At 38.3% G+C, this 26,393-nt stretch overlaps 1 protein-coding gene across 4 annotated transcripts in view; it reads left to right on the forward strand.

Moving 5' to 3' along the window:
* Positions 1–26,393, forward strand: part of CSDE1 (cold shock domain containing E1) — a 48,235-nt gene that overhangs the window by 6,040 nt on the left and 15,802 nt on the right. Inside the window, exons 2-11 of one of the 4 annotated variants that reach the window (XM_004699147.2) lie at positions 5,974–6,358; positions 17,819–17,965; positions 19,518–19,716; positions 20,710–20,819; positions 21,228–21,320; positions 21,940–22,037; positions 24,116–24,197; positions 24,438–24,566; positions 24,668–24,793; positions 25,335–25,547. In XM_004699147.2, the coding sequence (XP_004699204.1) occupies positions 17,828–17,965; positions 19,518–19,716; positions 20,710–20,819; positions 21,228–21,320; positions 21,940–22,037; positions 24,116–24,197; positions 24,438–24,566; positions 24,668–24,793; positions 25,335–25,547 (1,188 nt within the window). In that variant the 5' untranslated portion in view covers positions 5,974–6,358; positions 17,819–17,827. The remainder of the gene's footprint in view (positions 1–5,973; positions 6,359–17,818; positions 17,966–19,517; positions 19,717–20,709; positions 20,820–21,227; positions 21,321–21,939; positions 22,038–24,115; positions 24,198–24,437; positions 24,567–24,667; positions 24,794–25,334; positions 25,548–26,393) is intronic. The other 3 variants (XM_004699148.3, XM_004699149.3, XM_045291776.1) reach the window with 3 other exon arrangements.

The following is a 26,393-nucleotide window of genomic DNA, read 5'->3' on the forward strand; positions in this document are numbered from 1 at the left end:
TGATCCCTTCGACACCTCGTGATTGCACAGGCTGGTGTGCTTCTTCCATGTGGGCTTTGTTGCTTCTGAGCTAGATGGCCGTTTGTTTACCTTCAAGCCTTTAAGACCCCATGCTGATATGTCTTAAAGCCGGGCACCATCAGCTTTATTCACCGGCAAGGCTTTTTTTGTGGGAAAAATTAAGAATCTCCCAGGAGTTTTGTTCAAGGATTAGTGAAAGGAATTGCCTATTTGGGAGAACCGAAGAGTAATAAAAGGTAAGGGTGCAGAAGAAAGGCTTGGCGATCTATTTGTGAAAGATCACAGCCAATGAATTTAGAATAGTGCCCGTTTTAACATTGATTGCATATCAGAAACACCTAGGGGATGGCTTTAAAAACAAAAAGCAGTAAAACTATGCGTGAGACCTAAACTAACAGAAACCAGTTGGTTCCAACTCAATGGCCTAGCCCATTTGCTTCAGAGTTGAACCTTTGCTCCATAGTGTTCATTACCTATGAGCTTTCAGAAATAGATCACCAAGCTTTTCTTTTAAAGTGCCTATGGGTGGAAATGAAACACCAACCTTAGTTGAGTGCTTAACCAGTTCTACTACCCACAAACTGCTGGGACTTAATGGACTGTGGTTAAATTAGAATCTCTGAGGATGTGATCTAGGTGTTGATCCCTAGGTAATTGGATATGCTGGTAGGATAATGAAACCTTTGATTTAGAGTGCTGGAAAATCACTGAAAATGTTTAGGTAGAGGAAGTTAGGTAAAATTGGAATTTGAGAGAATTTGATCTGATGGTGTTAATGTAACAATGGGAAAGATTTGACACTGAACGTTCACAGATGTATTAGATAATACCTGAATTTAGATGCTTGGATTAAAATGTGTCATTTAAGATATGATAAATAAAAAAAGATATTTTGTAGGAAACGTTGATGAGACTTCTAACACTGGGTATGATGATGGAGAGAGAAGAATGAAAAGATAATTAAGGAAATGGCCTTTTACAGGCCAGTTAAATCATTCTGGGTAATGACTGGATGTAGTGGGTTTTTTTTTTAAGTTTCCCAAGTGATTATAATGGTTTCAGAATCCTAAGAGATTTCTGGACAATAGAAAGATTGTGTAAATTAAGTTGAAAGATTATGGCCTTTTTAAAAAAATCATTTTATCAGAGCCTCTTACAGCTCACAACAATCCATACATCCATTGTGTCAAGCACATTTTTATATGTGTTTCCAACATTTTCAAAACATTTTGTTTCTACTTGGGCCCTTGGTATCAGCTCTCATTTTTCTCCTCCCTCCCCCACTTTCCCACTCTTTGCTAACTCTTGATAATTTATAAATTACTTTCATATCTTACACCATCTGCTGTCTCCTTTCACCCATGTTTCTCTTTGTCACCCTGAGTCGGAGGGGGGGAGGATCGGTTCCCTCTTTCACCTCCCACTTTATCCCTACTAGCCTCATGGTACTGCTACTACCATTGTTTTCCCGAGGGGTTATCTGTCCTGGATTCCATGTGTTGAGAACTCCTACCCATACCAGTGTACACACTCTCGTCTAGCCAGGTTTTTACGGGTAGAACTGGAGTCATGATAGTGGCGGGTGGATGTTGCATTAAAGAACTAGAGCAAGGCTGTCAAACTCAGAACGCGGGCCATTTGGTGCAACAGGCAAGATGCATGTGGCCACATCACATCTACAAAATGTTAAATTTATATTTTGAAGTGAGAATTCAGGAATATGGACAGGGTAATTAAAACACTATATAATTGCTTTTATTTAAACATTTATTCAATGTATTTGTAAAACTAAAATTATTTTTTACCCGAAACTTGCCAGTGCTTTCCTCCTACTAGTTTTCACTTACCTCTTGTGTTGTGACCGGAAAATATAACAAAGTAATAAAACACACAAAATGTTGGATAGCTGACAAACATGATGCACAATCGTATTTGGCTTTCCTCTAAAAATGTTTAGTGCTGCCGCTAGGTATGATTCATAACAGCACAACCCGGAGTACTCTTTTTAACCTTTCCCTCTTGGAACCTGTTTATGTTACGTACACTGAGAGTGGCAGACATCACTTCCAAACGTCGCCGGAACTGAGTCAGCGCGTGTGTACACATCCACAGGCCCCCAGGAAAATCACTGGGCCACGTGTATACTCGTCTTTAGTAGTTAAAGGGTTAACAAGGGAATTGTGTGTATGGTATTGCCTCGATCTCTCCTAAGCACTATTTTCTTCATAACAATTTTTTCTACTTTCATTTTATTTCAGAGGATTGCCGGCCACAAAAAATGACCTTGGGGCCGCTTGCGGCCCATGGGGCGCCAGTTTTGACACTCCTGAACTAGAGGAATGTTTATTTTGTCAGTGCTCTACTGCACCTTGACTGACTCTTCTCTTCCTTGTGACCCTTCTGTGAGGGGATGTCAGATTGTCTACAGATGGGCTTTTGGGTCTTCATTCTGTTCCCCTCGTTTGCATCAATATGATTGATTGTTTTGAGTCTTCTGATGCCTGATACCTGATCCCATCCACACCTCATGATCACACAGGCTAGTGTACTTCTTCCATGTGGGCTTTGTTGATTCCCTGCTAGATGGCCACTTGTTTATCTTCAAGCCTTTAAGATCTCAGACGCTATTATCTTGTAATAGCCAGGCACCATCAGGCACATTTACTTACATACCCATTTTGTCTTCAGCAATTGTGTCAGGAAGGTGAGCATCACAGAATGCCAGGGTACTTGGCTTTTATAGTAACTATATATCATGGAGTGTTAAGTATAAAAAGTGGCCATAAACCTGTTAGAAATTTAGTTTTCATTTTGTATATGAGGAAGCTGAAGGTTAAAAAACTTGTCCATGGTAGTTTACCAGTGATTGGAATTGAGCTCTTGTAGTTTTAACTCCCATATCTTATACAGAGAGAGCGCACATTGTATAATTTTTCAACAAAATTCTCCAGTTATTTTCATAGGCACACTATAATAATATTTTTTACAATTTCTCCTCCTTATGGATTTAATGTTAAATCTTCATCTTGGTGTCTGTTGACATGGAATTTTGATTCCCAACAGCAGAGCCTAACTAGCTATGTTCAAGTTCTTAAAGCTGTCATACAAGCAGGATTTCTTCCCTATTTTGCAAACACCCTTTTCCAATCCAGGTGGTTATTGTTAGGTGCCATTAAGTCACCTCTGACCCATACCAACCCCATGCATAAAAGACCGAAACAATGCCCAGTCCTGTGCCATCCACCCAATTGTTCCTATTCTTGAACCCATTGTTGCAGCCACTGGGTCAGTCCCCCTAGTTGAGGGCCTTCCTCTTTTTTGTTGCCTTTCCACTTTGTTGATGTCATTCTCCAGGAACTGGTTTCTCTCGACTGTATGTCCAAAGTATATAAGACAAAAAGCTTGTCATCCTTGCCTCTAAGGAGCACTCTGGCAGTAGTACTTCTTCCAAGATAGGTGGATTTGTCCTTTTAGCAGTCTGTGGTATATTCTGTTCTCTAGCACCAAGCACTTTTCCACCCTAGAAACAATTCTTTTTTTTTTTCTTCCAATTTTAGTATTTGTGCTGCTGAAGTAAGTACCTAGAAACAATTCTTAACGGTGTGTTTATCCCCCCAGCCCAAGAGAGGGTGCGTGGTCTCCCAGAGAGGCCACTAACAGCCTTGCATTTTACTCCTTGACACACAGCTTACCACCCACTGGGCTTGGGCTGGCTGAAACTCCAGTCATTTGACTGGCTTCTGTGTGCACCTGCACAGCACTGCACCCTCCCCTTGCCTTCATTGGGTAAGACTGGGACACATTTGTGGAAAACCTCACCTGTGGGACCCGTCCTAGTTCTGCTTGTGGCAGCCTCCATCCAACTCTGCCCATCTCCTGTGTGACAGCCTGGGTGCAGATTGGCCAAGGAGCTGTCAGCCCTGCAGGCAAACTGCCCCAGAGCAAATTCAGCTAAAGTTAATTCAAACTATGGAGCTACTACCAAACTTTATCCCTAACTTCTTGACAAAGGGTTGTACCTTCAAATAGGATCAAAAATAACATTTTTTAACCGTTGAACGGGGCTGAAAAGAAAAAGCATTTTTGGAAATGTCACAAGATAAGTACACTGTGTGCATGGTCTTTGTACAAGAATATTTTTACATAGTTTTGTCATTTCACCCATTACATGTGTATGCGTGTTATTTCTGTGCATGTGCTTTTTGTGGAGGTGGAGTAGGGTGGTGGAGCAAGGCACTTCCCCAGCCCTGGTGTTTCTCACATAAGTGCACAATAAAACCTAGAGGGGCTGGAACTTGACTCCTGACAAGCTATGTTGGGACTACCTTGTTTTTCCAGGTGTTAGAAGCAACATTCAGCTTTTGATGGTGCGGTCTTAGACACTTCACTATCACTTAGTTTAGGGGGAAATATCTGAGGTTTTTCTTCTGGGTTTTGCTTTACTCAGGTCCTCTGACTTGTTTTTTTTGTAGGTATTACCCAAGTTTTTACCTTAGCATGTCTAAAACCAAATCCATTTTCCCCCAAATCCGTATTTTTCTTCACACATTTTAGTTAAAAGAACCCTTGAGTTCTCAGCACAGAATCATTGTTTGTAGCCAATATTAAGCAGTTTTGTGACTTCTCATATGCTTACTTTCCCTTCCTATGTCTCTTCATTTTGCTTTTGTTTCTTTCCCATAACCCTTTCTATTTGCTGTAATAGCTTAAATAATATTTCTCCATCCCTAAAGGACCCCTACTGGCACAGTGGCTAGCCCAAAGGGTTAGCTGTGGTGGTTCAAATCCACCAGAGAAAGATGTGCAGTCTGCTTCTGGAAAACTGTACCGCCTCAGAAGGCCGATGAGGTAGCTCTCCTCCCACCTATAGGGTAGCTGTGAGTCAGAGTGACTTGAAGGCAGTAAGTTTGGGATTGCTTTCCTAAATCCTAACAAGATTTCAGTAATTATAAGCAGTTCATCAAAAACTATAATCCCTTGTTACCTGTTAAATCAAGCTCATAATTACACCCACGTTGCCACATAATCCCACATCACTTTAACCCTTTGCTCTAGCTAGACGAGTGTTGCCATGGTCATGTGTTCAGCAAACAACCTTCTGACGCCTGGATAGAAAAATCACACAATACATAGTCCCTGTCTCGTTTAACTTGTGTGGTATACTCTGACTTGGTTTATATTCCACACCTAAAATATACAACTTTTTTCCTTTCACTTCAAATTATACATTTTTTTTAAGCAATAGCTCAATTTCCAACCTTTCCTAAAAAGCTATCTCAGCAGTGGTGTATAAACAATAAGTGTGTATTGTTTGGTATGTGGCAGAGTAGGTATCCAGATAATAGTAGAGCAAGTTACTTCTTAGCATTTCATCCTATGCTCTGCTATTTTCTTCCAAGTACAACTTCTCCACAAGATTATAAACTCCCAGGAGGGAAGGGGAAAAATGAGGACCTGATGCCAGGGGCTTAGGTGGAGAGCAAATGTTTTGAGAATGATGAGGGCAATGAATGTACAAATGTGCTTTACACAATTGATGTATGTATGGATTGTGATAAGAGTTGTATGAGCCCCCAATAAAATGATTAAAAAAAAGATTATAAACTCTCCTGATGGCAGGAGTTTTTTTACTACCTAACACAATGCCAGGTACTTATAACATGCTTAAAACCACCAGTGTAACAGCTTATTTTGGTGAGGGAGATAATAAGGACTGAAATAATTTCAGGCCTTGGCCTGTATGATTCAGAAGATGAGGGATTTATTTTGTTTATCTTTGAGAGATGGGGCAGATGACATTAAATGAATGTGCTTCCAAGTTTCCTGTGTTACTTGCTTAACAATGGTTCTAAGTTAGTGAAATGAGCTCGCGGCTCCTCCCAATCTGTCATGATTCTTTTTATATATATAAACTATACTTAATGTCTCGTTCTTGTTTTTTTCGATTTCTAGTATGAAGTGTAACAGAACAGACTTTACCACCTGAAACTGCTGCTTCAAGTTCAGATCAGGCAAGGAACAAACCTCGTAACAACCAACAAGACCAAAGAAGAGGACACTTCAGTTGAAGACACAACACTGGATCTGAAACAAGAAGTTTGTGCCTACTCAACAGCTTTGAAAGAGCACTTCCCAACGCTGCTAGTCGTCTTTGTTTTCTTCAGTGCTGTACTGAGATTGCCCGGTGCAGCAGCAGTCGTATTCTTTATTAGCTTGATAGATCATTTTTCTCTCGCTCTTTTTTTAATACTAGCAACTTTCATCCTTTGAAACGTGTGCTGAAAAAGAAGAATCAGCAAATACTACTGAAAGTGCAATATTTGATTATCGCTGCGAGGTAGGTTTATAGCTTCCTCTTGGTGAATGCTTGGTTCTAGAATTCTGAATTTCCTAATTGGTCAAATATAAAATATTAACCTCTTGTAAAGGTAGTCAGAAAACAGGGTATCTCATTAGAGCAATATGGCCCATACTGGGATTTCTACACAAGATTGTTTAATATATGCTGATCTCTTGTGATGTATTAGTCTTTTAGAGAAGAGAACCTTGGAAGTTAGGGGTTCAGGTAGTAATGCCCTTTCCAATCTGTCTACTGGCCTTTTTGTAACCTGGAGGCATCTTTAGTACTGATACATGTTTTTTCTTCCCACTGGTCCACATTTCTTTTTTTCATTCCTTCCATATATTAGCTTCTTGAGGGATCTTGCTTTACATCCAGTACCAGTGCTCCTGCCAGTGATACTCAGTGGATTTGAGTGAATGAATGTCATCTTTTTGTATTGTTTGGCATTGTGCATTGTTGGTGTTGAAATGTAATGAATAAACTTAAATGATTTAGAATATTTGTTAAAACCGGCACGGTTTAGTCTAATAGAGAATGCAGAAATTGCTAAGAAAATATAGCTGAAAGAGCACTTAATTCTCTTGCATGCCCTTTTGAAAGAGATGAGCCCCCCCCCCCAAAAAAAAAAGTGTGTGGGGGTTTGAAAATACATGATCTATATTGAGAGGCCTGGTATGAACTGAATAGAAGATAATACAGTTCTGTGAAATGAAAAGAATAACTGGATAAGGCCCTTTCTGGAGTTATTCTGAATGGCTAGTATATTTATTTGGCTGAATTTTGTAGGAAAATTGATAGATGTTTATAAGTAAGGGCTTAATGTTTAGCTTTTAAAAAAGGTTTCAAATAAGGGTATATTCAGAAGTGCATCTTTAAAGATCAATTGGTGCTGTTTATGAAGGATAGGCTGAGAATAGGACCTATTGGGAGGTAATGGATAGGGAGGGAGGAAGAATGAGGAGGTGGAGATGAGGATAGAGGAGATGACTATGCCAGAATGTGATAGGATTTGGTAACTAATTGGATGGAGGATGAGGCTGGAGGAGAGTGGTTTTATTTGCTGGCCTGCTAACCACAAGGTCAGTTCAAACCACCAGATTAGGCTTTCTGTTAGCTTAACAGATTTTGCAGTCTTGGGAATGCAATGGGACAGTTGTACTAAAAGCTAATAGTTTTTAAATATTCTTATAAATTGGAGCAACAGAATGAAGTTAGAAGCATTCAATTATTCAATTAAATTATTGTTTGGAGCAACAGCTCAGTTATGGAACTGCTGAAAGGAGAAAGCCTGTTTTAAACAATGTGGTTAATTAAAAGATGCGGATTTAAGCCACTGATTCAGGGTATAATAACAGTGATATATATGTTAGGCCAGTTTGACTAGAGAAACAAATACAGTGACACTCGTGTTAAAAAAAAAAAATCACCTTATATCAAGAAGTGATTGTATATCAGGAAGACCAGCCCAGCCCAGTCCAACTCAAGTCCGTAAGTCTGAAACTAGTCCAGAAGTCCCTCTTCAGACTCACGCAGCCACATGCAATCATGCAGAATGCAGGGAGATCACAGGTCAGTGGGTGAAAACTCTTGTGGATCCAATGGCTGTAAAAGTATTGCAGGGCTGGCGCAGGTCTCAGCGTGGCTCATCAACAGGAAGGTGACGGCGTGGGGGTTCCCAGGACCCTCCTTATGATAAGGTTGTGCCCACAAGGATGCACTTGATTGACAGGCTAGACTCCATCTCTACACTTTTATATCTTCAAGTTGACGTGAAATTCGGTAACTACCACAGGTGACATAGACTTCAATGAGTAATTATTTTGTTACTGGTTGCCAAGGATTCAGTTTCTACTCCTGGTGACTTCATGGATGTAGAGTAGATATCCAAAAAATTTTCAACACTTTTAATCTGTATTGCAGCTGTTCTCAACCTGTGGGTTGCGACCCCTTTGGGGATCAAATGACCCTTTCACAGGCGTCGCCTAAGACAATTGGAAAACACATAGGGGTCTGCACACGTCCAGATACGTTACCCATGCTACACCATGTTTCAGGACAAAAATTTCATTTATTTGTAATTAGAAATAAACATTTCACAATATATAATTACACGATGTTTTTGTGATTGATCATTATGCTTTAGTTATGTTCAGTTTGTAACAGTGAAAATATATCCTGTATATCAGATATTTATATTATGATTCATAACAGTAGCAAAATTACAGTTACAAAGTAACAACAACAAAAAATGTTATGGTTGGGGGTCACCACAACATGAACTGGATTAAAGGATCATGGCATTAGGAAGGTTGAGGACCACGGGGGTGGGGTGGGGTGGGGGGGGTGTTGTTAATTATTTTATTGGGGGTTGGTACAACTCAACACAATCCATACAATCATCCATTATGTCAAGCACATTCATACATTTGTTGCCATCATGCTCAAAATATTTTCTTTCTTGAGCCCTTGGTATCAGCTCCTCATTTTTTCTACTCCCTCCTCCACCCAGCCTCCTTCATGAGTCCTTGATAATTTATAAATTATTATTATTTTTTATGGGCTGTATTTCCTTTTTAAAAAAATCATTTTATTGGGGGCTCATACAACTCTTATCACAATCCATACATACATCAATTGTGTAAAGCACATTTGTACATTCGTTGCCCTCATCATTCTCAAAACATTTGCTCTCCACTTAAGCCCCTGGCAGCAGGTCCTCATTTTTCCTCTCCCTCGCCCCTCCCTCATTGAACCCTTGATAATTTATAAATTATTGTTTTGTCATATCTTGCCCTGTCCGATGGCGGCTCCCTTTACTCACTTTTTTGTTGTCCATACCCCTGGGAGGAGGTCACATGTCAATCCTTATAATCGGGTCACCCTTTCCAACTCACCCTCCCTCCACCGTCCCAGTATCGCCACTCAAAACCACTGGTCTCGAAGGGATCATCCGTCCTGGATTCCCTGTTTCCACTTCCTGTCTGTACCAGTGTACATCCTCTGGTTTGGCCAGGTTTGTAAGGTAGAATTGGGATCATGATAGTAGGTGGGGAGGAAGCATTTAGGATTTGGAGGAAAGTTGTATGTTTCATCATTGCTACATCGCACCATGACTCGCTCGTCTCCTCCCTGTATAAATTATTATTTTTTCATGTCTTAAACACTGTCTAATGTCTCCCTTCACCCACTTTTCTGTTGTCCATCCTCTAGGGACCGGGTTATATATAGATCGTTGTGATCTCTTCTCCCCATTCTCTCCTACCTTCCCCTTACCCTCCTGTATCGCTAATCTCATTATTGGTCCTTAGGGGTTTTTCTTTAAATCATTTTATTGGGGGGCTCATAAAATTCTTAACACAGTCCATCCATCCATCCATTGTGTCAAGCACATTTGTACATTTGTTGCCATGATCATTCTCAAAACATATGCTTTCTACTTGAGCCCTTGTATCAACTCATTTTTCCCCTCTCTGCCCCCACCCTCACGAACCCTTGATACTTTATAAATTATTATTTTGTCATGTCTTACACTGTCAAACGTCTCCCTTCACCCAGTTTTCTGTTGTCCGTCCCCCAGGGAGGGGGTTATATGTAGATCCTTGTAATCGCTTCCCCCTTTCTACCCTACCTTCCCTCCACCCTCCCGGTATCTCCACTCTCACCACTGGTCCTGAGGGGTTCATCTATCCTGGCTTCCCTGTGTTTCCAGTTCCTATCTGTACCAGTGTACATCCTCTGGTCTAGCCGGATTTGTAAGGTAGAATTTGGATCATGAGAGTGGGGAAGGGAGGAAGCATTAGAGAACCAAAGGAAAGTTTTATGTTTCATTGGTGTTATGCTGCACCTTGATTGGCTCCTGTCCTCCCCAAGAGCCTTCTGTAAGGGGATATCCAGTTGCCTACATAGAGGCTTTGGGTCTCCACTCTGCATTCCCCCTCATTCATAATGATACACTTTTTTGTTCTTTGATGCCTGCTATCCGATCCTATCAACACCTCATGATCACACAGGCTGGTGTGCTTCTTCCACGTGGGCTTCGTAGCTTCTGACCTAGATGGCCACATGATTACCATCAAGCCTTTAAGACCCCAGACGCTATGTCTTTTGATAGCCAGGCACCATCAGTTTTCTTCACCACATTTACTTATATACCTGCTTTGTCTTCAGTGATCGTCTTGGGAAGGTGAGCATTATGGAATGCCAATTCAGTAGAACAAAGTGTTCTTGCATTGAGGGAGTACTTGAGTGGAGGCCCAATGTCCAATTGCTTGCTACCTTAATACTAAACCTATAAATACATGCGCATAGATCTATTTCCCTATCCTCATATATAAATATATTTACATATGTACATGCCTGTATTTAGACCTCTGTAATGCCCTTTGCCTCCTAGTTCTTTCCTCTATTTCCTTTTACTTTCCTCCTGTTCCACTATCATATTCAGCCTTTGTTTGGGTTTTGGTAATGCCTCTTGGTTTCATTGCCCTTGATCAAGCCCCACCAGGCCTCCTACACCCTCCTGGCCATAGATTTTAGATCACTTGTTCTCTTGTCCCTGGGGTTGTTAATGCCTACTCCCTTTTCCTTGCCTCCACCTCTCCCATATCCCTTTGGAACCATTTGTCCCGTTGTTTAACCCTCCTGTCTTATCTAGATAGACCTGCAGAGATAATAATAGCACAAAAAACAAGACAGCAAAAGAAACAGCAAAAACCAGCGACAAACAAAACAAAAGCCTGTAGATAGTTCAAGGTCTTTTTGTTGACCTTTAGTAGTGTTTTCTGGTAGAGTCTTATGGGGTGCCCCAAAGTCTATTTTTGGTATCCCCTGGGGACTTCCGTTGCTCAGAAATCCTTTAATCTTGATTTCCATGCTCTTTTTTTTTTTCCATGCTCTTATAATCAAGTTTCTCCTATGAATTGCTCAGCATACAGATTGAATAAGTAAAGTGAGAGGATACACCCCTGACACACACCTTCCCTGATTTTAAACCCTTGTCCTGTCCACCCAACTGCACCTTGATCCATATGCAGGTTCCACGTGAGCACAGTCTAGTGTTCTGGAATTCCCGTTCTCAAGGCTATCCATCGTTTGTTGTGAGCCACAGTCTTGTGCTTTTGCATAGTCAATAAAACTCAAGTAAACATTTTTCTCATATTCTCTGAGGCAAAATCCATCTGACATCAGCAATGATAATCCCTTGTTCCACATCCTTTTCTGAATCTGACCTGAACCTCTGGCAGCTCCCTGTCAGTGTCATATGGCGGGGGGTGGGTGGGTGGGTAGCATTCAGGAACTAGAGGAATGATGTGTGTTTTATCGGTGCTATACTGCACCCTGGTTGACTCGTCCCATCCTTGTAATCCTGTGGGGGAATACCAGTTGTCTACAGATGGGCTTTGGGTCTCCACTCCAACCGCCTTCATTTACATCAATATAATTGCTTCTTTTGGATCTTTTGATCCTTGATACCTGCTCCTGTCGACACCTCATGATTACACAGGTTGGTGTGCTTCTCCCATGTGGATTTGCTTGCTTCTCTGCTAGATGACTGCTTGTGTAACTTCAAGCTTTTAACACCCAAACACTGTCGTTTGATAGCTGGGCAACATCTGCTCTCTCACAACATTTGCTTATGCTCCCATTTTGTCTTCAGCAATCTCGTGTCCGGAAGGTGAATATCAAAGAGGAGTGTGCCAGGTTATTAGAGCAAAGGGGTCTTATGTGAAGGGAAGCCTTGAGTAGAGGCCCAAAGTCCCTCTGCTGCCTTAATACTTAACATATAAATATAAGTACATTGCTTCTATCCCTTATATTATAAATTATATATTTACATATCTACATGCCGATAGCTATACCTCTGTAAATAGCTTTTGCCTCCTATTTTTGGCTCTCAGTAATTCCTCTCAGATACATTGCACTTGTTTAAATTCCACCAGGCATTATACGCCCTTCTTGCCATCAGTTTTAGAGCTCTTGTTGTTCCCTTATCCCTGAATTTGTTGGCTCCCCACTCCCTCTCCCTGGAATCGCTTTAGTCCTCCTTAGGATTGTTTATCATGCCTATCTTGACCTTCACTTCTTGAATGATCTTTTTTAAAAAATTGTTTTATTGGGTGCTCTTATAGCTCTTAAAACATTTCATATATCAATTATATCAAGCTTATTTGAACATAGGTTGCCATCATCATTTCCAAAACATTTTCTACTTTAGCCCTTGGTATAAGCTCTTCCTTTTTCCCTTGAATGATGTTTTTAATGTCTTCCCACAGTTTATCAAGTCTTGTCTCATTAGCGTTCCGTATGTCGAATCGCAAGATGTTCTCTTTCCAACTTAGGCATTACCAATAATTGCCAATAATTATCAATGCATCTTGATTTCATGTTTGATTCTTCAATTTCTGCATCACTAGCTTTAGTGGTTGGTGCATTTTTGTTTTGTTTTTTTTTCAAATTTGAATCTTTATTGAGAATAGCAAATTTATTGATGAAATACAATGCCAAGAAAGGGTCAGTCACCTTATTTAAAATATATGAAAGGAAGTTGAATACTCTTATCACATTAAGAATATACTGAAATCCTGAAATGTCTGTCCACATATTTTTTCCCTCTTCTGTTTTTATCTATGTAATTAATTAGGATTTTCAATAGTGTCAAGTAGAATGTACAGTTGCTACCAGTCCGTTTTCAAACATTTTTTTGAGTTAATTGTTGTATTGATTGGATTTCCTTGAATGCAGATCAATATAATTCTTTTACAGACAGCGTTATACTTCAATCTTGAAATGTCAATTTTTGTCAACTAATGCAATGCTATTACTCTTGAATTTGTCATCCCCAGCATGGTAAACCATGTGATTTTCTGATTCATAATGTGATCTGTAACAGTCCATTTGAGCTCACCAACACGTAGGATGTCAATTCTCATGTGTTCTATTTAATTTTTGATAACTACTGATGTTCCTAGATTTATATTTGGTACAAAGTTCCAATTATTAGTAGATTGTTGCAGCTGTTTCTTCTTCTTTTAGGTCCTGCCTCATTAGCAAATGAGAGTCCTGAAGGCTTTACTCGGGCAGGGTTTATTTCATCCCTGTCATTATTCATTATGATTGTCTACTTTTGACAGGACAGCTCTTTCTCAGTTATATTTTGAGTGCTTTCTAACCTAGTGGGTGACCTTCTGACACTATTTCTGGTTGTGATCTGCTTCTACTAATAGGCCTTTATTATCTTATAATGTTTTGATACTGTGCATAACATTTTAGGGAGCTAATTCCTCTAAAGTAGACAATCAGTTCCTTCATGTTGTACAAGAGTAATTTTTCAGACCATATCTCCTACAGTTAAATAGACTCTGTCTTTATAAAGATAGTTGCTTGTTAGAAGAAATCAAGGAAAGGCTGGAACTAAAAGTGAAAGCCAACAGACAGATGTCACAGTTGTAAGAAGAGAATGCAAATCAGAATTAATCCCCCTGCCCCCGCCCCCCACCCCCAAGACTTTGACTTCAAGGAATTTTGTGGGTTTTGATATTCTTTTGCTGTTTTTGTTGTTGTTGTTGTTGTTGTTAGAAGGGTTTAATCAGGACCTTGAATTATTTCGAGTTCAGCTTCTATTTAAGGGGATTAATTTCATCAATGATAGAGAAGTCTACTAAGTTCCTTGTGTTTCTTGCTTTAATAGACCCTTGATGCTAATGCACGGTTGGTAGGGAGTACTGGTTTATTGACTAAGGACATGGATAACAGTGTGAGCCTTAGAGTTAGTTAGAACTCTTCCTTACTCATATGCCTTCTGAGCTTGGCTTGACATTTATGAGCATTAGATAAGCCTGCGTTTTTTGATCTATCTTTAATAATAGAGTTGAAATCATACCACATGAAATTTTTTCTTACATGAAGGGGCTGCAAAAAGTTTGTGGAGAATGGAATTAAAAGACGAGAGATTTCCATGAATACTTTCACTTCATATTTCAGCATAAGCATTTTGAAGAATTTCAATTACCGTATAATTGTAAATTCTTGAATCAGTATTAAACTTAAGTTGTCTCCAGAAAGTTACTGAGATGTTACAATGAACATATTGTACATGAAACCTTTTTCCTTTGCTAGGGAAATTTCAGATTTCCCTAGCATATGTTTTCAGAAGTGGAGTTGATGTTTGTTTGAGGAGAGGTGTCTCGGAGAGTTGGAGAATAAAGTTCTGGTGCATGGTGCTAAACTGAATTGTGCAGAAAGGTTATACTAGTTTCCTGCCCTGAAAGTCAATGAGCATGTTGTTCTTGGACCAAGTGAATAGTTTGTCTTTTTGGCGAAACTAGTCTGATATAGACAGGCCAGATGGATTTTATTTCTGCATTTTAAAATTATTTCCCAAATCAAAGTTTTCCAAATATTTTCTAATGACTGATTTTAAAGACTTAGTATAACTCTGCTCTCTGTTTGTCTTAGTGTCTTTAGTAATTTAACAATTGTCTACTCTGTGTCAGGTATTACTGTCCAGACTAGGGATTTAGCTGTGAACAAAAAGCCCCTGTCCATAAGGGACTTATGTTCTGGTGATTTAATTCTTACTGATTTGTTAAATTCTTCTAATGTACATCTGTTGACACTTTTCCCTGCTAGGTTTAAGTAGAAAAGTTTGTGCCTTTTATGGAATCAAATCTTGATCCTATTTTTTGCATTGTTTTCAGTTGGATTCAAATCTAGAAAGGCCCCCTTCAGAAAAATTTATAGTCTGTTTTGTAATATTTAAAACAGTTAACTTAGTCCCTCTGGGTGATAATATTTAATATTCTGTCAATTTAATGGTAATGAGTTTGCATTTTGGTGAAGTGAGAGACCATGTTTTTCCTACTTAGAGAAGCTAATATTATATTTTAATTAACGTCTATTTTTGGTCATGATGCTGCTTTTGAAGGTTTTTGGTACTGGTAAGAAAGCTAGGTATCCTTTGGATCTCTCTCGATTGGTTCTAAGGAGTGAGTTACTCCCTGGTATTCTTGTTCCCTCTATAGCCCCATCTAATTTTTGCCTGAAAGTTGAGCCCTAACTGGGTATGTTCACTTCCAGGCTTAAAGCCCAACTTTATAAAGGTCAGAGCTTTGGGGGTTCACCAGTCTCAAGCAGACCAGTAAGCATGGTCTTTGTTAAGACTTTTACATTTGTCCAACCTTTTGTGATCCCTTTCTGAGTTGTTAGCAGTGACTGATTAACAGGCCACAAGATTGTGCGTGAAGTTTGTGTGATTTATTAGTCCTTTGGACTAATTGTTTCTAAGCAGCTTTGATTTTTTTTTTCACTCTTTGTTTGCTTGGTATGGGAGAGATCAATGTTGTTAGGTGCCATGGAATTGGTTCTGACTCGTGACCCTACGCACAACAGAATGAATCACTGCACAGTCCTGCGCCGTCCTCACAATGGTTTCTATGCCTGACCCCATTGATGCCGCCCTAGTGTCAATCCATCTCATTGAGGGCCTTCCTCTTTTTTTGCTGCCCTTCCACTTTAGCAGTCGTGATGCCCTGCTCCAGGGGGACTAGTCTCTCCTGACAAGTACAAAATATGTAAGACAGTCTTGCCATCTGGCTGCTAAGTAGCACTCTGATTGTACTTCTTCCAAGACAGGTGGGTTTGCCTTTTAGCAGTCTGATATTTGCAGTTTTCTTCTCCAGCACCACATTTCAAATGCTCCAATTCTTTTTGGGTCTTCATATTCAGTGTCCAACTTTCACATCTGTATGAGGCAATGGAAGATACTATGGCTTGGGTCGGTGCACCTGATCTTCAAAGTAACATCCTTGCTTTTTAGTAAAGATGTCTTGTGCAACAGTTTACAATGCAATGTGTTGTTTGATCTCTTGACTACTGCTTCTATGAGCAGTAGTGGATCTGAGCAGGACAAAAGCCTTAACAACTTCAATTTTTTCTCCGTTTATCATGATGTTACCTCTTGATCCATTGTGAGGATCTTGGTCTTTTGGAAAGACCAATAGTTGCGCCTTTTAATGCTTTTGATATGCATTTCGCGGTGAGGTGAGATTTGAGCAGCAATACAGCTTGTATTCTAGCATTTCTGTCAGGGAATGGAATGAGGTAAGAGTTTTTAAAGGAAATGCTTGTAATTCTGATTATTTTTTTCCCCTTAGGCTGAGAAAATAGAATGCTTATTTTCTACTTGGAGGGCTGTGGCAGCACTAAAGACTAGAGCAGTGGTTCTCAACCTTCCTAATGCCGTGGCTCTTTAATACAGTTTCTCATGTTGGGGTGACCCCCCAACCATAAGATTATTTTCGTTGCTACTTCATAACTGTAATTTTGCCACTGTTATGAATTGGGTGACCCTTGTGAAAGGGGGGTTGTGACCCACCGGTTGAGAACTGCCGGACTGGAGAATATAGTGTTCAATTGTGTCAGCTTTTTGTCCTATGTGTTGTGTAAAAAGCTTTAGCATATACTGTTAATATATGTTTCAGAATGCAAATGCAACAGTACACATAAATAATTTAAAAATACACAGATAGTAACAATATGCTGAAGCAAATGAATGAGTGAGCCGTACAATCTGAACCTCTTGTAGAGTTGTCCATTCTTTGCTTCACAAACTTTGAATAATTTATGTGACACATGACTATATGACATTAAGATTAAGGGAGGTCTCGCTTGTACAAAATATAAAATTTAATTTTTAACTCTTGGTTAAAGAAAAATTCAGTGTTTTCATACCCCAATGGCATTTTTATGAAATATTTGTATTGGCATGTAGTTCACATATTATACAATTCAGTAGTTGTCATACTAAGAGTTGTGCAGCCATCACTACAGTGAATTTCAAGACATTACTGGCTTATATGTACTCCAAGGAAACAAATGATTGAGAATAACTTTTATTTGTTCAGTGTTACTTATTTTAATTATTCAATGCTGCCCATTGATCCTGGACCCCTGTTGCACTGGGAGCTAGGCATTGGGTTTGCTAACTGGGAGTAGGTTTAAATCACCAAGCATTCTAGGAGAGAAAGATGAGGCTGCCTGCTCACATAAAGACTGACAGACCCCAACTCCAAGGGGCGCTTCTGTCTGCTCTGCCCTATAGGTATGCGTTGACGTCAGCTTGATTGCAGTGACTTTCGTTTTTGCTTTGGGCACATTGAGAGGAAATTGGACTGAGCTGTCTTACTCCAGCAACTACTACTTTCCAAGGGGTTCTTATTTTTTAAATTACAAATACTATGAGTTGGATATTATTTAAAAGCCTTAAATAAGCACTGGTATGACCTTTTGATTTTGATGTTAATGCTATAATTTTAATTTTTACAGCGGAAGTCTGGTTAAATGAACTATATTTACTAAATTAACATATTAGTTACTCTGAAAAGATTCACAGGTTGACTTTCAAGTTTGTGTTAAATTATTGATCATATTTATAAACATTATGCTATATTATCACAGCTGTTTGAGATGGAGAACATTTTTACTGTGTCATCAGATCCTCATCCCCCTCCTGCAGCCCCTCCTTCACTTTCTTTACCTTTATCTTCATCTTCTACCTCATCTGGAACTAAAAAACAAAAGAGGACCCCTGCGTATCAGAGATCTGTAAGTCAGGGAAGCAGTCCTCCCAACTTCATTTTCTGTGTGTGACGAGCATGGTTAACAAGGCTCATTTGGTTTGATTGAAATGCCCTGCAAACTCACTTTCTAACTCCCCCCTGCAAACTCACTTTCTAACTCCCCCCTTGAATTTTATGAGATAACTTTAGTGAGCATTAGAAGCATTGGTATCATGATAGAACTTGTTGTGAGTGGAAAATCTCAGATTGACTCACTTCAAACGTTTTATGTAATTTTAACCAGATCGTCAGGTAACTGAGATTTGAAGAGTCCTGGTTGAGAGAACCCAGACTATAGAGGCAAACTTTGGTGTGAATGCTGACTTTACCATTAGACTTTGGCAAGTCATTTAACCTCTCTGTTTCCTCAATAGTAAAATGGAGATAATATTACTTCCTTATGGGTTGTGTGAAAATTAAATGAATAATTCTGTCAAATACAGATTAGTGTATAGCTTGAAATACCTAGAACTCAACCAGGGGCCAGTGGAATGTCTTTAATTTTGATAAGTTGGCTATTCCACATATTACTTAACTACTCACACTTGTATTTATTATTCTAAAATTTAGTCGTTTTTTCCCCAAGTGAAATGTTTTTATTAACATTAGCATTTCACTTTAAGTCAAATTTTCATTGTAAGGACCTAAAATTATTGTAATGCTTTAGTCTTTACTAGGGATTTTGCCCTATTTCATGCTTCACGTAAACTTATCAAACTTGGTTTTTACTCAGCATTATCTAGTGTGTGTGGTGCACATACCTTGAAGACCTAAATTTATTCCATTGCATTGTAAGAATGGGTTTTTGTGTGTACAATATCTGATCATCGAAGCAACCATATTTAGAGATTTCATCAGTCTAAGACTTGGAGGTTTTTTTAAATGTACCTGTGAAATTATTGAACTTTTTTGAAGAACAGTGGTCATGGAATTTTGTTGTAGAAAACTACTGTTTCCTAATTATTTGTTTGAATTACCTTCCATTATAAAACATGCATCACTGTGAAATTTCTAGTTTCGATCAAATTTTCATAGAGAGTTTCTTGAGTCAATCTTTACTAATTTAAGTATTTACGGTTAAGATGCATGGCTTCCCAAATGGGATTAACATTTTATTTCAGTTTCAAATAATCTGTCAACAAATGTCTTAATAGAAGAAACACTAGTTTAGCTTGCCTCTTTTTGAATATTGGTAACCTTTGCTCCATAATTGCAGGATTGGTAATTTCAAATAAAGACAGTGTTTACTTAGGTAGTTGATTTACCTTTAATATTAAATTCCAGAAGCCCTATTTTACCTGGTAAGTGCAAAATATCTGTTAAATAGTGGTAGGTGCCTCCAAAGACGTTAAATCATTTCCTCTGATAGTTCACTAGCTAAATTAACATTTTAGCATTAAAAGCCCATAGTCTTTTCATTTGTCTATATTTGTTTTTCCTTTTTATACTAATGATCTAATGGTCTGTTAATCAGACAGTGTGCTGTGGGGATAATGTGCAGGTATGTATATATTGAGTTCTTTTTCTCTTTGAAACAGATGAGCTTTGATCCAAACCTTCTCCACAACAATGGACACAATGGGTACCCCAATGGTACTTCAGCAGCATTGCGTGAAACTGGGGTTATTGAAAAACTGCTAACCTCTTATGGATTTATTCAGTGTTCAGAACGTCAAGCTAGACTATTCTTCCACTGTTCACAGTATAATGGCAACCTGCAGGACTTAAAAGTAGGAGGTAATCTGTCAGTTCTCCCTTTGAAAAGAGTCAAAGTATTCTTGTATCATGAAAAGTGTTAGTGTTTTGGTCTTCCAGTTCTACTGGTTACTGGAGTGTATCTGCTTAAACTAGCAGAATCCTAGTTTGTTGTAGTGATGTCTTGTTGGGGAGATGAAAGGCGAATAGAATGAAAGTTATCTGTGACAATTTTTATAATATATGCTTTGTAGATTTAAGTGTTATTTTCCTTTAATGATGACTATTAGCTGTTAAGTTATTAAAGGCAATAAAAATACTGAACTTTCATCATTTTATTTATGATCAATTTATCAGATTCTATTTTTAGTGCCTGAAAAACATAATTTAGATTGCCATTCCTTAGACTCTATGGTGAGTTCATTTTGGCTGACACCAGGAGACGTTTTCTTTTCTTGAGACATTTTCACAAATGAAAATGTTGGCTTATTAAAGGGCTGAAGTTATAAGTACCCGTGCGTGTTTTTAAACAATCTTTGAGAAAAGAATCGGTAAAAGGTACTGTGAATGCTTATCATATACCAAAGACTCTTTAAGTGTGCTAGGAACATTATTTTGTTTAATCCTCATAGCAGCCTTGTTAGGAAATAATTAACATTGTATAGATGAGGAAACTGAGGTACAGAGAGGTTAAAAAAAAAAAAAGCTTGCCAAAGGTCATGATTTTTATATCGCCTCATTGTAGTATCTGTAAAATGCCCCAGAACTAAGATAAAGATAGGCTATATAAAGCAGAATCAGTGTGTATCAGAATTCCCTGGTAGGCCTGGTACGATTGAAATGGCTGTACCCTATGCCCAGAGTTTACATTTCCCCTGAGTGCCTAGGTGATACTGATGGAGGTGGGTCCAGGGACCACACTTTGGAGAGCAGTGGTCTTGGTCAGGTAAATGTTATTTTAAGTGTAGTGTGGAAGCTAGGTAACATTTGACCAAAATAAATTAGCCCCCAAAATATACATGCTCTTTATTTTAGATGATGTTGAATTTGAAGTATCATCTGACCGGCGGACTGGGAAACCCATTGCTGTTAAACTGGTGAAGATAAAACCAGAAATCCTCCCCGAAGAACGAATGAATGGACAAGTTAGTGACTTTTTAATGCTTTGTATTTTCTTAGGGCCCTTCATTTGCATATTTTTCACATTAGAAGAGGAAGATTCTCCCCATCTTTCAGTTTGCACGCGAGTGAGCTATAGTATATAAAGATTCTACCACCATTATTCTAAAATGATATCAGAAGCACTGGCATTTCTTGACCTGATAAATAGGGTCAAGATTCAATTTGGGTTTTTAAATATAACCCTGAATTTATGCTTACAGTCAATGTATGTACTGTAAGTTTGAAACTTGGCAGCATGGCATCCTCTTGTGGATCATACTAAAATGCATCCTTGTATATAGTATATAGAGGATATTAAAATTCAGTTTATATTGCACAGTGCTGCTCCTGAAATGATTAGCAATGGAAATTTTTTTTTTTTTGACTGGTAGGTTGTGTGCGCTGTTCCTCACAACTTAGAGAGTAAATCTCCAGCTGCCCCGGGTCAGAGTCCAACAGGGAGTGTATGCTACGAACGTAATGGGGTAAACTTGTGTATTTTTCTTAAACCTTTGCCTGATCCACCATGTGATCTATAAGCTTACTTGAAAATTCAAAATACAAATATAAGCTGCACTTGGTAAAATCAGTCTTAAAGTTGGTTTCTAAAATTCTTCAAGTGCAGCTTAATAAAAATTTTAAAGAAAAAAGAATTTCTTAGGACTTCCAAGTGTCTTAGCTTGCCCAAGTATGACCTTAGTTAGACTATTAAGGTAAAATGCTCCTTTTGAACACTTTTTATCGGGAGGCTGGTTGGTGTGGGTTTTTTTTTTTTCTTTCCTTTTTCTTTTTTTCCTTGTTCCTTTTAAGCACTAACACCAACTTTTTTGTTTGGAATGCCTTATATAAAAATGTTTTGAAATGTAACTACAGTCTCTGGGCAAATGCTTCCACGTGTGTAAGCTTTTTGAAGTTGGATTGCTGCTCAGCTGTGGGCTCGCAGAAGTCATCAGCACCATGGAGGGGAAGTGTGTGTTTATATGAATAAAACAACTATTTGCTATAAAGTGTAATTTTAAGAAATTTGGCTTTACTATTTAAGTAAGTGAATCTCAGTGAAAATATATATCCTGCCAATATAGTAATAACATTATAAATTCACAGGAAGTGTTTTATCTGACATACACCCCTGAAGATGTTGAAGGCAATGTTCAGCTAGAAACCGGAGATAAAATAAACTTTGTAATTGACAACAATAAACAGTAAGTTTGCTAACGTTTTTATGACTGATTATTTTTTGGTATTTTTGCTCTAAGACATTTGAAGCAAGTTAGAAATCGAACTTTTGACTCTAGATCTATTGCTGATCTTGTATACATTAAGTATATTTGAGGATCTATTCTGACAGTGCAGAAACAGGACAATAATATAGGGTCACAACTTTAAAGGATCTATTTTAGAGATCAGTGAAGGTTTTGCAAAAGTAGCAATGCTTAATACTAAGTTTAGCTGCATGGGATGAGTGAAATCACAAGGGAGGTGAGAAAAAGCATTCTGGGTAGAGAAAGTACCATGCTCTTGTAATGGGGCCTGCCCGAAAGGTTTGTGTTCATTGACTTGACCAGATCTCAGGAACATAAAGTTTGAGCTTTCTCCTATAGTCTTAGAAAGTTTTGAAGGCTTTGAAACAGGGATTACTGCTTAGTTTAAACCTCAGGATATGGGAGTGATGGTATGGGGGAGCTTCCAAGATATTTTTAGAACATTTAAAAAGTTTGGGTTTTTTTTCATTTATAATTTTTTTGTCGTTTTATTGGGGCTCATACAGCTCTTATCACAATCCATACGTACATCAATGTGTAAAGTACATTTGTACATTCATTGCCCTCATTCTCAAAACTTTTGCTCTCCACCATTTAAAAAGTTTCTGATGCGCCTTCGTGACCATTATAATGGAGAAACAGCGTGACCTTAACTAGAAGGTGTGAGAGACGAGTGTTCATATGAGAAATGAAGGCCTGTTACAGACTGGCCAGGAGTAGTGGTGTGGAGAAGTCAAATCTCATCGAGAAGATAAAATCCTCAAGTTTAAAAACTGATTGGGTAGAGTTGTATACTGGAATTAAGAAAAAGTTCTTTTTCTGCCTTAGGCCGCTGGGTGGATGATGGTACCATTGATTCTACTAAAGAGATGTGGGAAAGAGTCGAGGATTTAAAAATAAATTACACATGAGTTCTAGGGGGTCAACAGCATAGAAAAAATCTGAAGAGGTTCATGCAGGTTAATGTAACTTTGAACCTGGCCTCAAGACTACCAGGAATCAACAGTGCTTTAGGATTATCTTTGAGAAAAGAATCAGCAATAGCTGATGTGTATGCTATTTGTTTGTTAATAGTTTACATCCGAAGGCCTTGGTTTAATCGACAGTAGAAAATTAGGGGATGGGGCTTGAGTTTGAGGGGGAAGCCACTGTGAAGGGCCTTGATTTAATCTTTATTAAGTTTCTATGTGGCTAGCACTGTACTGTCTTATGTGGTTGCACATTCTAAGAGTAGTAGTTACTTAGACTAGCTTGCGTAAATTCATACAACCTTTAAATTGCAGATCTTGTAAACTCCAGTTTTGCTCTTAAAGCTTTTTTACTGTACTAAGTTGCAAAGGTGAATAGGGTTTTTTCAGTGTCTTTGATAAGTGTACTAAACTTTGGTAAAGCACTGTTTTACATATCACAGTTTATTACCATCTTTCCATGAAGGGCTGAAAAATGCTTACAGATTTTTTCTGGAAACAGCTACAACAATACTCTCATACAGTTGGGTTTTCGTGGCTGCTGTGCAGAGATGACGACAGTAGTACGTGTGTCTCTGATTGATTAATCACAGTATTCACTCAACTGTCTTTAATGACTTTTGAGCCAGAAGTAATTGGTTGGATAGCTACTAAAGTCATTAAAAATGGCTTGTCTTCTGTGCATCTTTGTATTCCTAGTACCTTAAATTGTCAGCACATAAGACCTACTCAAATGTTCAATCAAGATTTTTAGTGTTCCTCACCTTTAGTTACATTCTGTTTGTGAATTTACTTCAAGTCTTTTGTTGGGCTGATACAGAACAGAATGTGGCTAAGTGAACATGATCTGCATGTGTAAACCCAATTTAGAGGACTCCAGGGTTTGAGTTATGAAAAGGATCTGGTGCCATAAACCTGGCATTACACTTAAGATTCTAAAAGCCCCAGAAAACTGATTTTTGGTTTTTCTAGACTCGTATCTCTGTGTAACCAAACTAATCCTTTTTTTTTTCCACCACCCCCCTCCCAAATACCTTTATTCCTTTCTAGTACTGGTGCTGTAAGTGCTCGTAATATTATGCTCTTGAAAAAGAAGCAAGCTCGTTGTCAAGGAGTAGTATGTGCCATGAAGGTAAATGTCATCAAATTTGAGATACTTGTTTACTCTTTGGCATAAAGTATTATGGTTCAAACCCAGGTAATCTTAAAATTTCTTCGTTGCAAACTCATACTGTCATAATTGACAGTTTTATTGATAATTTGGTGAGGTCTAGTTTTCATTGTCATGGAATTATCATTTCTTGAAAAGACTTGTAAATTGTAATCATAAATACATATATGTATACCATCTCTTTTTTTTTTTTGACTTTAGGAGGCATTTGGCTTTATTGAAAGAGGCGATGTTGTAAAAGAGATATTCTTTCACTACAGTGAATTTAAGGGTGACCTAGAAGCCTTACAGCCTGGAGATGACGTGGAGTTCACAATCAAGGACAGAAATGTAAGATAGTTGACTAATTTGATCTTTGGTGTTTTAAGTGGTAGTGAATTATATTTTTAGGAACAGCTTAAAGTTATGTGACTTTACCCCTTCTGATTTAGGGTAAAGAAGTTGCAACAGATGTCAGACTTTTGCCACAAGGGACAGTTATCTTCGAAGACATCAGCATTGAACATTTTGAAGGCACTGTTACCAAAGTTATCCCAAAAGTACCCAGTAAAAACCAGGTAAATAGTTAGGAGAATTCTCCCTTCACTTACCAGTAAAAGAATGATACAATGTGGCATAGAGATGCTTAATTTCATATGATTTGTGCATTTATGTGGTAACAGAACAGTTAAATATTTGTAAGTATAATTAAATGAAATGAGAAACCACTGTTTAATTTATCCTTGACTATGGTTTGTTTGTTTTAAATGGATAATAGAGAAGACAAGGAAAAAAATGTTGATTAAATTCTGGGAAAGCCTAATTGGATTGCACTGTAGTTTGGGTTGAATTTGTATATCCATGCCCATTTATATCTGGGTGGGAGATAGACAGTAGTGTCTTTCTGAGGAAATGTGAAACAGAAGACTGGAATTATTTTGTTTAAAACGTCTTGTTAACAGAGTAGAGTATAGAGTTTCAATGGCAATGGCTCTTATTACGTGCCCACAGGATGCAAAGAGTTTAAATTGAATTGTCTATTAGGATTGCTGTGTGTTCTTCGACATAGAACTAGGAAAGATGAAAATCCCTAGAACAAATTGTTTCTCCTTTTCTCAGAATGACCCATTGCCGGGACGCATCAAAGTTGATTTTGTAATTCCTAAAGAACTTCCATTTGGAGACAAAGATACAAAATCCAAGGTGACCCTGCTGGAAGGTGACCATGTTAGGTTTAATATTTCAACAGACCGACGTGACAAATTAGAACGAGCAACTAATATAGAAGTTCTATCAAATACATTTCAATTCACTAATGAAGCCAGAGAAATGGTAAGTGTTGCATGGTATTGGATATATATTAAATTGAAAATTCTTTAAGCTATATATATTGGTGGTTAAGAACACATTTTCAAGTACACCTGGGTTTGATTCCTATCTCTGCTAGTTATCTTTCTATGTAAGCGCTACCCAAATATTTCCTCAAATTCCATTTTTATGAACTAAATATAAACACACCGTAGTTTACATTTGATTCTGTTGATCTTGTGTATGTAATGAAACAAAACCCCAGCACCGCCAAGTCAGTTTCAGCTCAGAACTATGCTGTGTAGGGTTTCTGAGGCAACTTTCTCCCTCAGATCTTCTACTGGTTTAGAACTCCCAACCTTGCTGGTAGCTGTCCACGCTATCCCAACAGTGGCTTCATTGCTCCATATTTTAGGGTCCACATAGTAGGGGGCCTTCAGAAAGTTGATGGAAAAATGAAATGAAAATGTAACGGAATTTTCCTGTAAACGTTCTGAAGCTCTTTCTCCTCTACTCTCTTCCCTGCCCACCTTTGGCTATATATTACATACAGTCAATGAAATTTTAGCTTTTTTGTTACTTTCTAAACCTTTACTGTGAAAGAATAACGTTATTTGATAGTTAAAATATACTTTCAACTTTAAGTTGGAGGTAGGATTGTGACTTTTAAAATAAGTATTACTTTTCTCAGGCAGGGCTTTATTTCACTGTATAAAAGGCCATTTTGAGTAGCATAGCTACCATTAGGGCTTAGCAATGATTGTCAGAACAGTGTTGGGGCCATGTTCAGAGCTGGATATAAAACACCCACCTCTATGGTCTGCCAAATATGTAATAATGTGAGTCATCGGCAGTTTGATAATGTGTGCA

This window comes from Echinops telfairi, unplaced genomic scaffold, assembly GCF_000313985.2.
Source record: "Echinops telfairi isolate 266 unplaced genomic scaffold, ASM31398v2 ScPeMD7_443;HRSCAF=831, whole genome shotgun sequence".
NCBI lineage: Eukaryota > Metazoa > Chordata > Mammalia > Afrosoricida > Tenrecidae > Echinops > Echinops telfairi.